Below are 12,950 nucleotides of genomic sequence, written 5' to 3'. Positions count from 1 at the left end.
GTTATCCGTACGTCTGTCTTCTTGTGCTTTGTTTTTTTCCTTAATTAAAGATACTATGACGAAAAATGGCTCCAAGTTTGCATCTGCACCTTAAGAAAAGGAGGAAATCTGTTACTTAACTCTTTGGAAGTTTTTTTTTTTATATTTTGTGCTTACGTTATTTGTACTTGAGGTTGTATTTTACTTTGTATACCATGTATACTTGCAAGAACAAAACAGATTACTGTCTACTTTGTATATTTTGTATTATGTCTCTTTTTGGACAAATTTGTACTCATAGTTGTATATTTTGTCAATAAAAGAACTAACTATCTATCGAAACTGTCCCTCTTTGCAATAGTCTCAACAGAGAGAGAGAGAGAGAGAGAGAGAGAGAGAGAGAGAGAGAGAGAGAGAGGAAATAGCTATATGTCTTGTAATTTAATAGAAGGTATACCAGTGTAACCAATTATACAAAAAGTACAATCGAGGGTTTCCAGAAAAATGCAGTTACAAAGCACATCAATTTCCTTTTCATTTGGAGCACTGCATTCGTGAACTCCACTGTAAATGTTATTTAATCCTCCAGGTCATGTAGAGAAGAGGAGCAGGACGTTGTCCTCGGCTAAGAACAAGGCCAGGTCGATCTAATTAGGAACCTGATTTTGGGTCCCTTCCCCGATGAGGCTTCGGGGAATATAAGAGGAGCAAGTGGGAGTCGGGAAATCAGTTGACGCATCGGCTCCTCAGCGTCTAGTACTACAACTTCAGCCATGAGGGTCGTCTTCTTTTGTGAGTCTTTTCTTCTTCTTCCTCTTCTTCTGCTTTTCACTTACTAGGGGAGTAAGCCTACAAACTACTTTGTTGTTGTTATTGATGCTGGGAGGTGGGGGTGGTAGGAAAGCCTAAAAAGGTCTGAAAACGTGTTTCGTGTCGAAGTTAAAGATAAAGGAACTTTAACGAAATAGGTTATGAATTATTTATTTATAAGGATTAGTTAAAGATACAGGAAGTTTACGATAGGATATGAATTATTTATTTATCAGGATAAAAATGTAAAGAAAAATAACAATGTGCATATTAAATAGTACGGAACAACTATTTCTAATAAAATAGAGTACCTATATTAGTTTTCGTTGATGAAACAATGCTCTATTCGACCGTATATTTTAGGAAGCACCTGGAGTAAGATGGAGGTCGGATCACGCCTTCTTATTCTAAGATAGAATTGAGCCTAATGAACTGCAAATTGAGATTGGGATGACAAATAAGACTATTTGAAGGCGCTACAGGGAAGAAAATGGAGGAACAAATGTAGTTGACTTTTTTATAAATATCTTGTGACATTTCTTTTGTAATTAATAAAAGCCTTTAGCCCTAAAATTTCAACTGAGGCTGACTTATCGATTGACAATAAAATGTATAAATGTTCTTCATTAATCTCACTTTCAATCTGAAGTTTCAATACACCAACCCAAGAGCCTTTTTTGGTTCTTCCAAAAATGTACAATTCTGGATGAAAACCATATTTTAATCAACTAATGAGAATTAACAGGATTAACTATAAATGCATTTTTTAAAGATTCGCTTACTCTAGTTTCTCTTCTACTTACTTACAGCTGTTGCGGTTGTTTTGGCTGCTGGACAACAGTTCCAGCAGAATCTGGAATTCGGCAGTCCAGCTGTCAGGCTTGCTGGTCCTGGATTTTTCCAGCAAGGGAGCTCATTTAGTTCTGGAGCCAGTTTTTCTAATAGCAACAGAAACAATCAGTTCCAGAATCAAAACTCAAATATTCAGTTCAGCTCTCTTTCTAATAACAGAAACTCAGAGTCACTGGCTGGGTTCCAGAATGATAACCAATTCCAGTCAGGAGGAATATCTTTCCAGCAGAACCAGCAGAATGCTTTCAATTCTTTTGATACCAACAACCGTGACACCTTCCAGACTCAGTCTCCTCAACAAAACCAACAAAACACTTTCTCCTCCACTGGTGCATTCCAGCAAGGCAGTGGCAATCAATTCCAGTCTACAAGCAGTGTAAGTACGTCTCAAGTCAACGATGGCTTCAGATTCGGTTTGAATGAAAGAATTTCTCTCAGTCAGCCTCAGACTTTCACTGACAACCAACAAGACTCAAGAACAAACCGCCTTACAGCAATCAATGTCCAGTTGACCCCCACTATTCGTTTCCAGGACCAACAGATAACTGGAACTTCCTTCCAGACAAACAGAAATCAGCAGAACGCTGAAAATAAGTTCCAGCAAACTGGCTTCACTGGAACAAGGTTCGTAAACAACAACAACAACAACAACATCCAGTTCAACACCAACAGCCAGGTGTCATCCACAGGCCAATCTCAGTCCAGCAACAGACAGCAGCTGAACGCGGCTTCCTCCCTCAGCCAGTTCACTGACGAGGTCAACGGCGTCTTCGAGCCTTTGAACCTGCCGTCGGGCGCCACCCTTTTGCTGGGCAGGATCTCGTCCTCCTTCAGCTGCGCCGACAGACCTTATGGTTACTACACTGACCAAAAGAACTCGTGTCGTGTGTTCCACGTCTGCAACCCTGCTCTGTTCTCTGACGGCAAGATCGAAACCTACCAGTACAGGTAAGGAATAAACACTATTTTGATTTGTACAGGTAATTCTAACTTCATTAGGCTTTGGCTAGTGAGCTGAGAATGTACTTGGGCACCAAGGAATACCTTGTGAGCAATAGAAGTTACTTTTAGATGAAATATGACATCAGTTTATTATTGAACATTCCTGGGGTATATTTGATCGTTCAATACACTATCTGATTAAACACACTAAAAATATATTGATAGCAAAAGAGGTAACAAAAATAAGAGTATTTAATCTTATTAATGACTCATGTAACTAAAATATATCTCGTCTCTTGCCAAATATTTCTATCACGTGTCCTCGTCAGTCAATTAATTTTGATACACACACACATGTATATATAGGTCGACAGATATATATACATATGTCGAATCTGTAACTCGTTAACTTTTCTCTCTTTATTTCTTTATTTAAGCTTCATGTGCGGAGAAGGTACAGTCTTTGACCAGGACGAATTGACCTGCAAAGCAGAGTACGAAGCAACGCCCTGCCAAGAGGCTGCCAACTTCTACTTCAGAAACGAGCAATTCGGTCGTTTAGAGGATAGGAATTTCTAAAGGGTTCCTGACCTGATGGGAGAAAATTATTGGGGTTCCTGGGTATAACCCAGACTTAGGCGAATGCTATGTATTCAGAGATGTCTGTTGATCAAGTAAGCTAAATGGGTCTACAAGATGTACCAATGTATGGTTATTTACAATAAATCACGAAGATATTCTAGGGTTTTAGTTCAATGCCCGTGTAAAGCAAAACAATGCTACTGGTAAAAATAAAACAGCATAGAACAATGTTCCCTTCTTAGCTATTAAGGTTATAATATAAATGTGTGGCAGGGGTGTAAGAATACTATCACCCTAGGTCCTGCATATCGTAAAAGGCGACTAAAAAGTAAGTCTGCAAGGCAACAGCCTTAATTTTTAGATAACTGTGGAAATTGCTAACTTGCAGTCTTACCTTTATAAAAGGTTAAGACTGCTGCCAATAACTGTGGAAACTGCTGCCTTGCAGTCTTACTGTTTAGTAAAAGACTAGGCCCATTGCCAATAGCTCTAGAAATTGCTGCCTTGCAGTCTTACTTTTTAGCCAAAGGCTGGGCATACCGCCAATAACTGTGGAAACTGCAGCCTTGCATTTGTACTTTTTAGTAAAATACTAGGCCTACTGCTAATAAACGAGGAAACTGCTGCCTTGCAGTCTTACTGTTTAGTATAAGGCTCGGCCCACCGCCAATAACTGTGGAAACTGCTGCCTTGCATTTGTACTTTTTAGTAAAAGACTAGGCCTACTGCCAATAACCGAGGAAACTACTGCCTTGCAGTCTTACTGTTTAGTAAAAGGCTAAGACCACCGCCAATAACTGTGGAAACTGCAGCCTCGCAGTCTTACTGTTTAGTAAAAGGCTAGGCCCACCACCAATAATTGTGGAAAGTGCTGCCTTGCAGTCTTACTTTTTAGTAAAAGGACTGCCAATAACTGTGGTTGATGACAGCAAGGGCATGCGGTCATAAAAACCACCTTTGACAAACAATAAACGATGCCTGATGATGCCTTTAATAGAAGGCAGTGGAGAAGGCGAATCAGTTAACCGACCCCTTACTGTAGTGATAACGGTGAGAAAAAAGAAGTTAGTAATAAAATATAATGGATTTCAATGTGGAATTAAGTACAAAGTGATCAATAAACAGCTTCAGGAACAACAGCTGATCCATGTTCTTGTGCACAAAAGCTGGATTTAATTCAAGATATTCTTTCCTTTGTTGGCATTCCAGAATGTACTGAAATTGCCTGTGTGATCTCTTTTATTTATATAATACTATATTGTACTCATTTGTTTCACTTGACAGTAAGTGAACTGGTTTCGGGTCCTGAAATCGAATGAAGTTGAGATTTTGTACCGAAACTTCCGGAAGAGTATAGATCTGCCTTATTTTTATCATTATTACTCAATACATAAACACCTACTCACATCGAACAAGCCTACAGCAGCCAGTGCCTAGAAATTCAACTTTCCAAAGAACATGACGTTCATTTGAGAGAAGTTACAGAAGATAGTAGGAAATGCAGAAAGAGGAAGAGATCAGATACTACAAAAGAAAAAATATAAATGAATAAATCACCAAACAGATAGAAAAATATAAATAGATTATTGAAATATAAGGTCAATTGTTTTTGGGTAGCAATGCGGTCTTTAGTACTATAGTCTACTTGCACTAACCTGGCGAATAAGCCCCGCCCACCACTGAAACTGAATAGAATGCAGGATTCGTCAGTATTGTATCTATTTCGGATTGAATCATTAACAATCATACAAAATATAGCATATCATTACGTAATCTTGATGAAATATATGAATTTCTATTTTTTCTGCATAGTTGCTGTCACTGAAATTTTGTCATTGTATAAAAAAACACACAAAACAAAAAACAAAAAACGAGTGCAACTACTTGCAAAGAAAGGGGAGGCGTGCTGGTTAATAGAACAGCCATTTATTTGGCGGGATTGTCGAATCTGGCACTTGTCACCTCATCAGCTGATTTCAGTGACGCCAACACAATAATTACTTTTCCTGATTAGCTAATCTTCAATTTATATTTGAATTTATTTTGGGTTTAATCGTAAGAACACTACTCTTTGGTTTAAGTTGGAAGGCAGAGTAACAAAAACAAGGAAATAATTATAAACCCTACCTATGATTGCAAAGCTAATCACACAAAACCTTGTCCATAAACGACTCATCGGGCAGGGTTATAGTTTTGCCAATGATGACATGCATCCCTGGAGATATGATTCCATCGTCATCCAATTTATCATAGATAGCAAACCGCATTCCCTGGCAAGGATCTCTGGATGGCTTCTCAAATACATTTTCTTCCTGCAAGCCTGAGCGCCTGGTTTCAGCAGCTTTATATGATCGATAGAAACAGGAATGGAAGATTCCACGCTCTACAAATTCATAATCCTCTTGGTTGTAACCAATGTAACACACGATGCCGACAATAGAGTTGATTCCAGCAGGCGATTCTCGGGGAGGAAGGTACTCCATGGAACGAGTGGTAACGAGAGGCTTTTGAGGGTAAAACAGCACCTGAGCCAAGGTGTCCATACGCACATCGAAATGAGTAATGTACACACCCAGAGCTTGCTTACCCATAGCGCTCTGGTAAGTGTTACAAGGACTCAGGTCGTGATCAGGAAATGGAATAATGGATGTGCACACACACCAAGGATCATGGCAGGGTGAATTTCACAGGGAGTGAATGTGTTACAATAGGTTTTTTCCTCTTCCACGCCCAAATCTTCCAGTGACATGGAAATCATAATTGTTTCCTCTTCTGAAATTATTATAACCTCTTTCCTTCAAGAGATCAATATGTCTTTTCTTGAGCAGCTACAACCGTCGGGGTGGTTGTGCAAGTTCTTAAATTATACGAGTTGTTGTTGCCAGAAATAAAACGTATCTCAGTGCTAAAGGTCAGCGGAAACAAACACTCAAGAAAACTTAACAATATTAAATACTTAATAAATACAAAATTGAGATCAACCTTGTGGGATATAATAGATAATTCAATACCTTAATAACAACCAGGAAAGGACGAATGCCGTCCCTTTGAATCCCACTAGATTCCCTAAAACTAATAAGCTAAACCCTATCAAAGAAAGACTAAAATATATTAGGAGGAAATGACAGTTATCAATAAACGACTTGTTTGGATCCAACAGTTTTGCTGGCAAAAAAAAAAAAAAACTACCCTAGTACTAATTCAAAGGGAGATAGAAGGCAGGGTAAATAAAACAAGAAAATAATCATAATCCCTACCTATTACCACAAAGCTAAACAAGTGAAACTTTGCCTAGTAAAATGAACATATGTGGCCCGTCGGGTGACGTTACAAAGACACAGCATAAACATAGCAAAATATAATATATAACTAAACAATTCAACTGCTACAGTTTTTCTTACATCAGTGGAGGCATCAGAAGAGAAACAATTCCAGGGCCGCGGTCAAATCGCCAATTCAGCCATCAGGGCAGGGCATGAACGCCAGAACATCAACAGAGAGTGAAGGCGATCCCGAGCGAAGAACGGAGATACTCTGTCTTACCTGGCGTCAGCCTCCCTACAGATCGTCTCACGAGCTACCAACCTATACTTGTAAACTGTGAAACTGTGTGACCGTCTGCCGAAAATATACAGGTGGCTTAATTAACAAGCACCATTAATTGCTTGTTAGATTTTGGGTCTATATCCAATATATGATATACCAGATGAAACTAATATATAATATATCTGCAGACTCTCCTGATTATAGAATGACCAGTGACAGACATCCTGGAGGTTGGGTTCCCCCCTGACAGACGCACTGAAAGGGGGGGGCGGTTAATTGGATCTAGATCCAACTTAGGAGATACCAAGTAAAACTTACACTGCAATAGCACCGCACATCCTAGAATGCTGTGGTGGTAATGACAGACATTTTAGTGGGTGGTTTCCCCCTGACAGACAACCCCACAACGAGTGGGGAGGGGGGATGCAGGATCTGCATCCAACATTGGAGATACCAACATTTTAGTGGGTGGTTACCCCCTGAAAGACATAACCAACGGTTGCAGGGGAGAGATGGGACACCTTCAAATTATTCAACATCTACCATAAGCGATACAAACATTACCTATAAATATTCATAAAAAAATGGTAATTTTCTGCAATTCGTGAGCCTGATACAAGTTAAAAGGCTACAACATTCCATATGATTTATTATACACACAGGATACCAGGTTCAGTGACTTCGAACATTTCTCTGATGTAGTCTCCACCAGGCAAGAAAACTCACTAGATATAATCACTATTAACGAAATATGCTTTACAACCAAGTATAATAACTATAGCCCCAATGCCACAATTACTCATATTTGATTGTCAAAAGCAAAATTCACTAATAATATTATTTGTACGTTATGTACATACTTAAAAGTACAGTTCCACTGCATTGTCAGGGTTTTGCTTTGGAAGAATCCTGCATCCGGAAAATTTATTGGAATTACTTTTGAAAAAGAAAGTACTTTTGAAAAAGAAAGGGAAAAAGAAAACTTGTATGCTATGTACGTACTTACAAGTACAGTTGTATGGTCAGCGATCTGACATTGGAAGAATCATACATCGGTAACATTTAATGGAATTCCTTTTCAAAATGAGGAAAAAACTAACATATGTACTTTGAGCATAATATCAAGACAAGTATTCCTATACACGTTTACTGCACATTTAACAAACATGAAGGGATTATAGTGTCTTATGCCTTACTTACTGATTTAACTAATGGCACAAATACCTTTCCTTAACACTGACTGACCAGTTCTATTTGAAAATAAATACAAATCACTCAGGAAAATAATCTGTCCATATTTACATGTAAGTGTATAATCACATTCTTTAATCTTAGTGAGAAAAATTATAAAACAAAATGCCTTAATGACTGTCTACATTTCAAGTTCTTTGTCTCACTTTAATATAAAACAGGAAGAATATAAAAAAGTATGTAATTATTCATAATAGTATATGTACTAAATAAATGTCTGCATTTAAGGATTGTCTGTCTCACTTCCATATAAAAATGGGAATAATAAACAGTATTTATTCATAACAGTATATATCAGCTTAATGGTACTTTTCCTATATATTGCGGATTAACATATAGGAAAATATGAAATCCGTAACATTTAATAAAGATCCCTTTTAGAAAATCTAGACAAATGTATAATACAAATAAATATGTGCATAGTATCATTAAAGGTATACAACACTTATGTCCATATACATTTACCAAATAAAATAGTCATATACATTTACCTCAGATTATTATATAACAAACAAATTTCATTACCAGTTGTTACTATCCACTGCTTTGTAAAAATGAAATAAATAAATAAATACAAATTACGCTTTAAAGCCAATAATGTCCATGATGCATTTATGCTTATATGATCATGGCATCACGATGATGAAAATCTGCAAAAACATATTACCTTGACAAATATCTGTATTTAATATGTCTTCATCACTTGCACTTTCATCATCTGTCCATTGGTCATCACTTTCATCATGATCAATACCAGTGCAGGTATCAGTTTCTGCCACATTAGTAGTGTTCTGGATGACGTCCATTGGCACTGAGCTTCCCTCAAACCATCCTGGAACAAAAGAATTACCATCTTTATTCCATCCAAACTCTGTTGGGTCTAATCCGTCACTCAGTATCTTAGAATGCTAAGATACTGAGCACGTTGAATTTTCTTTTTGAGAGTTGCGGTACAAAGTGGCAGGAGTGCACAGTTGATATGCTTCACATTCCCTAGAGGATTTCTTGTGGTAACAGATCCAGTCATTTTATTGAACATGACATACCTGGCTTCAGTAAGGTCACAAAGGTGTGGATGCCCATATAGAGCACATACAAAGGAAGACAGAGACTCTATGTCTGGATCCTGAGTGGATTAGAGGTCTTGGAAAACTTTTACAAATTTTCCTGTTTCATCGTTTGCCATGATGCTAAATGGTCTTTTTTTTCCTTTCCTGCAAAATGCTGCTTTGACCTCTGAGCCAGTGAAGGCGTGGAATGCTGGTAATGCGGCTGATATTCCAGCTCTTTTTAATTCCAGAACATGAAGCAGCTCATTGATGTTGATATATCTGCCATTGTTTCCATAACCATAGTCCAGCATGATACTTCTTTTTCCTTGCTCTTCTTCACTCATCTTGCCCAGTAAACCTAACAGAATGACTAAAATGTCAGTTACTGAAGCTCTAACTATTATATTCCCATGCACTTTGGATACATATAGAGCAACAAAGGATCTGCCTCCTCGTGATGACCCTGGAGATTTTCTGGTTGGTCAGTGATCATATACTTTTCTTCACTGTTAAAGGAATACTTCAAGCAGTACCCACCATATGACAATACTAAAATCTTACTTCCAATGATTGGACCATAGTGAGTCTTACATCATTCCATGAGAAGGAATTTTGCTGGTTCATCTTTGAAATTTCCATTCGTCAACAGCTGGGAGTCTCTTTGTCGTGGAATTTGTTCTGGTCCGGTGATTGTATATCTTGTATTATTATCTCCACCTCTTAATCTCCTTTCATTATCTTTAAGTGAAGGACTGTGTGCCAGTGAAATGACAACTTCTGTCAATGGAAATGACAGCATGTGTCTCGGGTCCAAGGTAGTATTCTGATGAAAAGCAACCTGGATGATACGTGCAAACACATCTCTTACTCCTTCTGCAGCTGACTTGAGAGTAGCAACCATTGACTTAATTTTATTGTTATTCTCCATGGCGAAGTTGTTAACCCTTGTTCTTGGTATGGTCTTTAGAAATCTACTTATTAACACTGCATTCTTGCAGGAATGTCAATCGACATCCATGACCTCTCGAAAGTGACCCAAGCAGATAAAGCTTAGTTTCTTGATCAGTAGCTTTTCCAGATGAAATATTCAGGAGGTCAGGTGAACTACAGGTCCCCAAAGGGATTCCAAGCTTCCTTCACTAATGCACTTAGGACACCTATACCATCATTATCTTTCTTGACTCGCCACTAACGAAGCTGAGCAGATGGCTGTACATCTTCTTCTATACCCAATAGAACTCTTAATTCTGACACAACCAATCCTCTCTGAGTTGTTGTAATGCTCCATCTGCCAAATGTGCTTTCAAAGTTCCTAAAAGCAACAACACCTTTCAGTGGAGATTCTGCATTTTTGTTCACAGTTTGTTCCAGACACATGTCGACTGCAGTCCTAGCATAGTTTTTGGTTGTTCTACGAATGGAGAAGGCACCAAGATCAAGAAGTTCACGGCATTCAGGTTGGAGTGACTGAAGCTTCTGCAGAAACAAACATCCCCAGCGAGCATAATTGGGTCGATTTAACCCAAAGAAAATGTCCGATACGGTTCGTAAAACTGATATGTAGAGACCTACGTCATTTGTGCGTGTGGCTTGTTGTAGTTGTCTGCAGACTCTGTTTACCATGTACACATAAGTACTCCAGTATGCCGCAGTTGCTCCTAGCTGTCCATCCATCACTTGTTTAAAAAAAATTTTGTAAGATTTCAGGTGGCCATGGAAACTATCATTCACTCCAAGATACTCCTCAGTTGGTTTTGCCTCAAATGGCGCATCCTGAAGAACATTTGACATGTCAGTCCTTGCTTCTCCACTTACAGTGCACAGAAATCTCTGGAACAATAATCTTTCCATGACACAGGCAAGGATTTGATGAATACGAACACAGCCTTGTAGAATTTACCTTTAATAAATCCAGTCAAGGTTCCTTCAGCAAGGATGCCAGATTCAGTAACCATGTATTCTACTCCTGAATCCTGAATATAGGTTCCAAGTGCACCAAAAAATGCCATTTCCACGTGAAAATCATCAAGTAAAATCAGCAGTCTGTCAAACCCTGGTGATTCAATTGCTTGAATTGAGTAAGTCTTGATGGCCACAGCAAGGTCGAAACTAACAATAGCATAGCTTTGGTTCACCTCCTTTGCTACATTCAAAGTTCTTATCATTGTATCCCTGACTACATTGTTTCGTGTCCGAGGTAAGGGAATAGGATCCATATAACATACAGATTGTTGTGGCAAGTCTGTAACAAAATGGGAATAAAATCCTTGGAAAAGACGTAGCTGTCTGTGTAGTGACGGCCAGTTCCAGTAGAAACCTAACAAGTTTTCTTCTAAAACATACTGGCCATCATTTGGAGGTGCAGAAATGTCAAAATGGCCACTTTTCAAGGTTGCCCTAAAAGGAGGAATGTCTCGATCCGAACCTTCATATCGTCTTCGCTTTCGTCTACAAATAATTTCTATTTCTTTTGTGTCATCTTTTGAGAATTTGTTTTGATAACAGATGCCGACAGTTGAATGGAGGGTTCTCTGACCATCTAATGTTTCGATTTTCACATCATAATTATCCCAGACAGTAGCTGTTGCAAAGTTGGATTTACACAGAATTCCATCTGGAGTTTCTTGATTATCATTTGACACTGAAGGCAAATTCAGTCTCTAAAGCTTTAACTTCATCTAAGATATCGAGTGCCCCAATCTGTTAAGCATCTGTACTACTGTCTTTGATCCAGTCAATGTTCTCCAAGGAGTATGGGAAGTGAATAAACTCGTTCTTATTGATGATTTGAATTGTAACTTCATGGAAAACATCAGAACGAAGTTTTCTGCGTAGGTCTGCATTTTTCTTAATCGAATGCCATGTATTACTTGAAAGCTTCGTAGTTTACTTGGTATTTCTTCAGATGATCTGCAAATTATACATCCCCTCTGAATGCCTGTGGCACCTGCTTCACAAACAGACTCCATAATCTGCAATAATGTACAGGAAAATAATAATTCCATATCTGAAATATAAACATTAATAATAATTAATCTTGGTACGTTCCGGTAAGGGAGGCTCTACATGATAGGGTCTGGTTTTATGATCAATTGAAAGTCCCGGTTAGTTCCATTCAGACTGAATCATGTGGAGTGTAATTTTTGTCTGACAGTCGGTCCGATGGGGATCAAGCAGAGGTTGATCGTGAAATCCTACAGCTCGTGAGATTTCAATCAGATCTCATCGTGTGAACCAATCATCAGTTTTGTTCTCAGCAGCGTCACAGGAACATCTCCCGCCCCGACGACCATGACGACGACGACCGGCATGAACTGTTCATTTGCAGAACGCCAGTTCTGGGATGAATTTATAATACTTACAAAAAGTATGAACGCATGTGCCAAATTAAAGGTAAAAAATATATGATATTTAAATGTCGATACAACCGATATGATCCAGCATTAGATAACAAAAAACTTTTACAGAAACCTATTATATATAAAATAACTAACTATATAAAATAACTAACCAACCATCGAAACTGTCCCTCTTTGCAATAGTCTCAACAGAGAGAGAGAGAGAGAAGAGAGAGAGAGAGAGAGAGAGAGAGAGAGAGAGAGAGAGATCTACTATAGCAGAAATAGTTATTTGTAATTTAATAGGTATGCCAGTGTATCCAATTACAAATAAAGTAAAATCGAGGGTTTCCAAAAAAATGCAGTTACAAAGCACATAAAATTCCTTTTCATTTGGAGCACTGCATTCGTGAACTCCACTGTAAATGTTATTTAATCCTCCAGGTCATGCAGGGAAGAAGAGCAGGACGTTGTCCTCGGCTAAGAACAAGGCCAGGTCGATCTAATTAGGAACCTGATTTTGGGTCCCTTCCCCTCTGAGGCTTCGGGGAATATAAGAGGAGCAAGTGGGAGTCGGGAAATCAGTTGACGCATCGGC

The 12,950-nt window shown here is 38.5% G+C and overlaps 1 protein-coding gene across 1 annotated transcript; it reads left to right on the top strand.

Moving 5' to 3' along the window:
* Nucleotides 1–722: 722 nt before the first annotated feature.
* LOC135211562 (uncharacterized protein DDB_G0292186-like) lies at nt 723–3,311 on the top strand. The gene is made up of 3 exons (XM_064244862.1): nt 723–771; nt 1,599–2,589; nt 3,021–3,311. Exons 1-3 carry the CDS (start codon nt 753–755, stop codon nt 3,160–3,162), a joined length of 1,152 nt encoding a protein of 383 aa, XP_064100932.1. The 5' UTR covers nt 723–752; the 3' UTR covers nt 3,163–3,311.
* The last annotated feature ends 9,639 nt before the right edge of the window (nt 3,312–12,950 follow it).

This window comes from Macrobrachium nipponense, chromosome 4, assembly GCF_015104395.2.
Source record: "Macrobrachium nipponense isolate FS-2020 chromosome 4, ASM1510439v2, whole genome shotgun sequence".
Taxonomy (NCBI): Eukaryota; Metazoa; Arthropoda; class Malacostraca; order Decapoda; family Palaemonidae; genus Macrobrachium; species Macrobrachium nipponense.
Note: the sequence above shows the minus strand (reverse complement) of the source record. Positions and strands in the feature narration are given on the sequence as shown.

Coding starts and splice junctions, on each gene's coding strand:
- LOC135211562 (XM_064244862.1), top strand. Junction 2,590..3,020: donor ATCGAAACCTACCAGTACAG/GTAAGGAATAAA, acceptor TCTTTATTTAAG/CTTCATGTGCGGAGAAGGTA.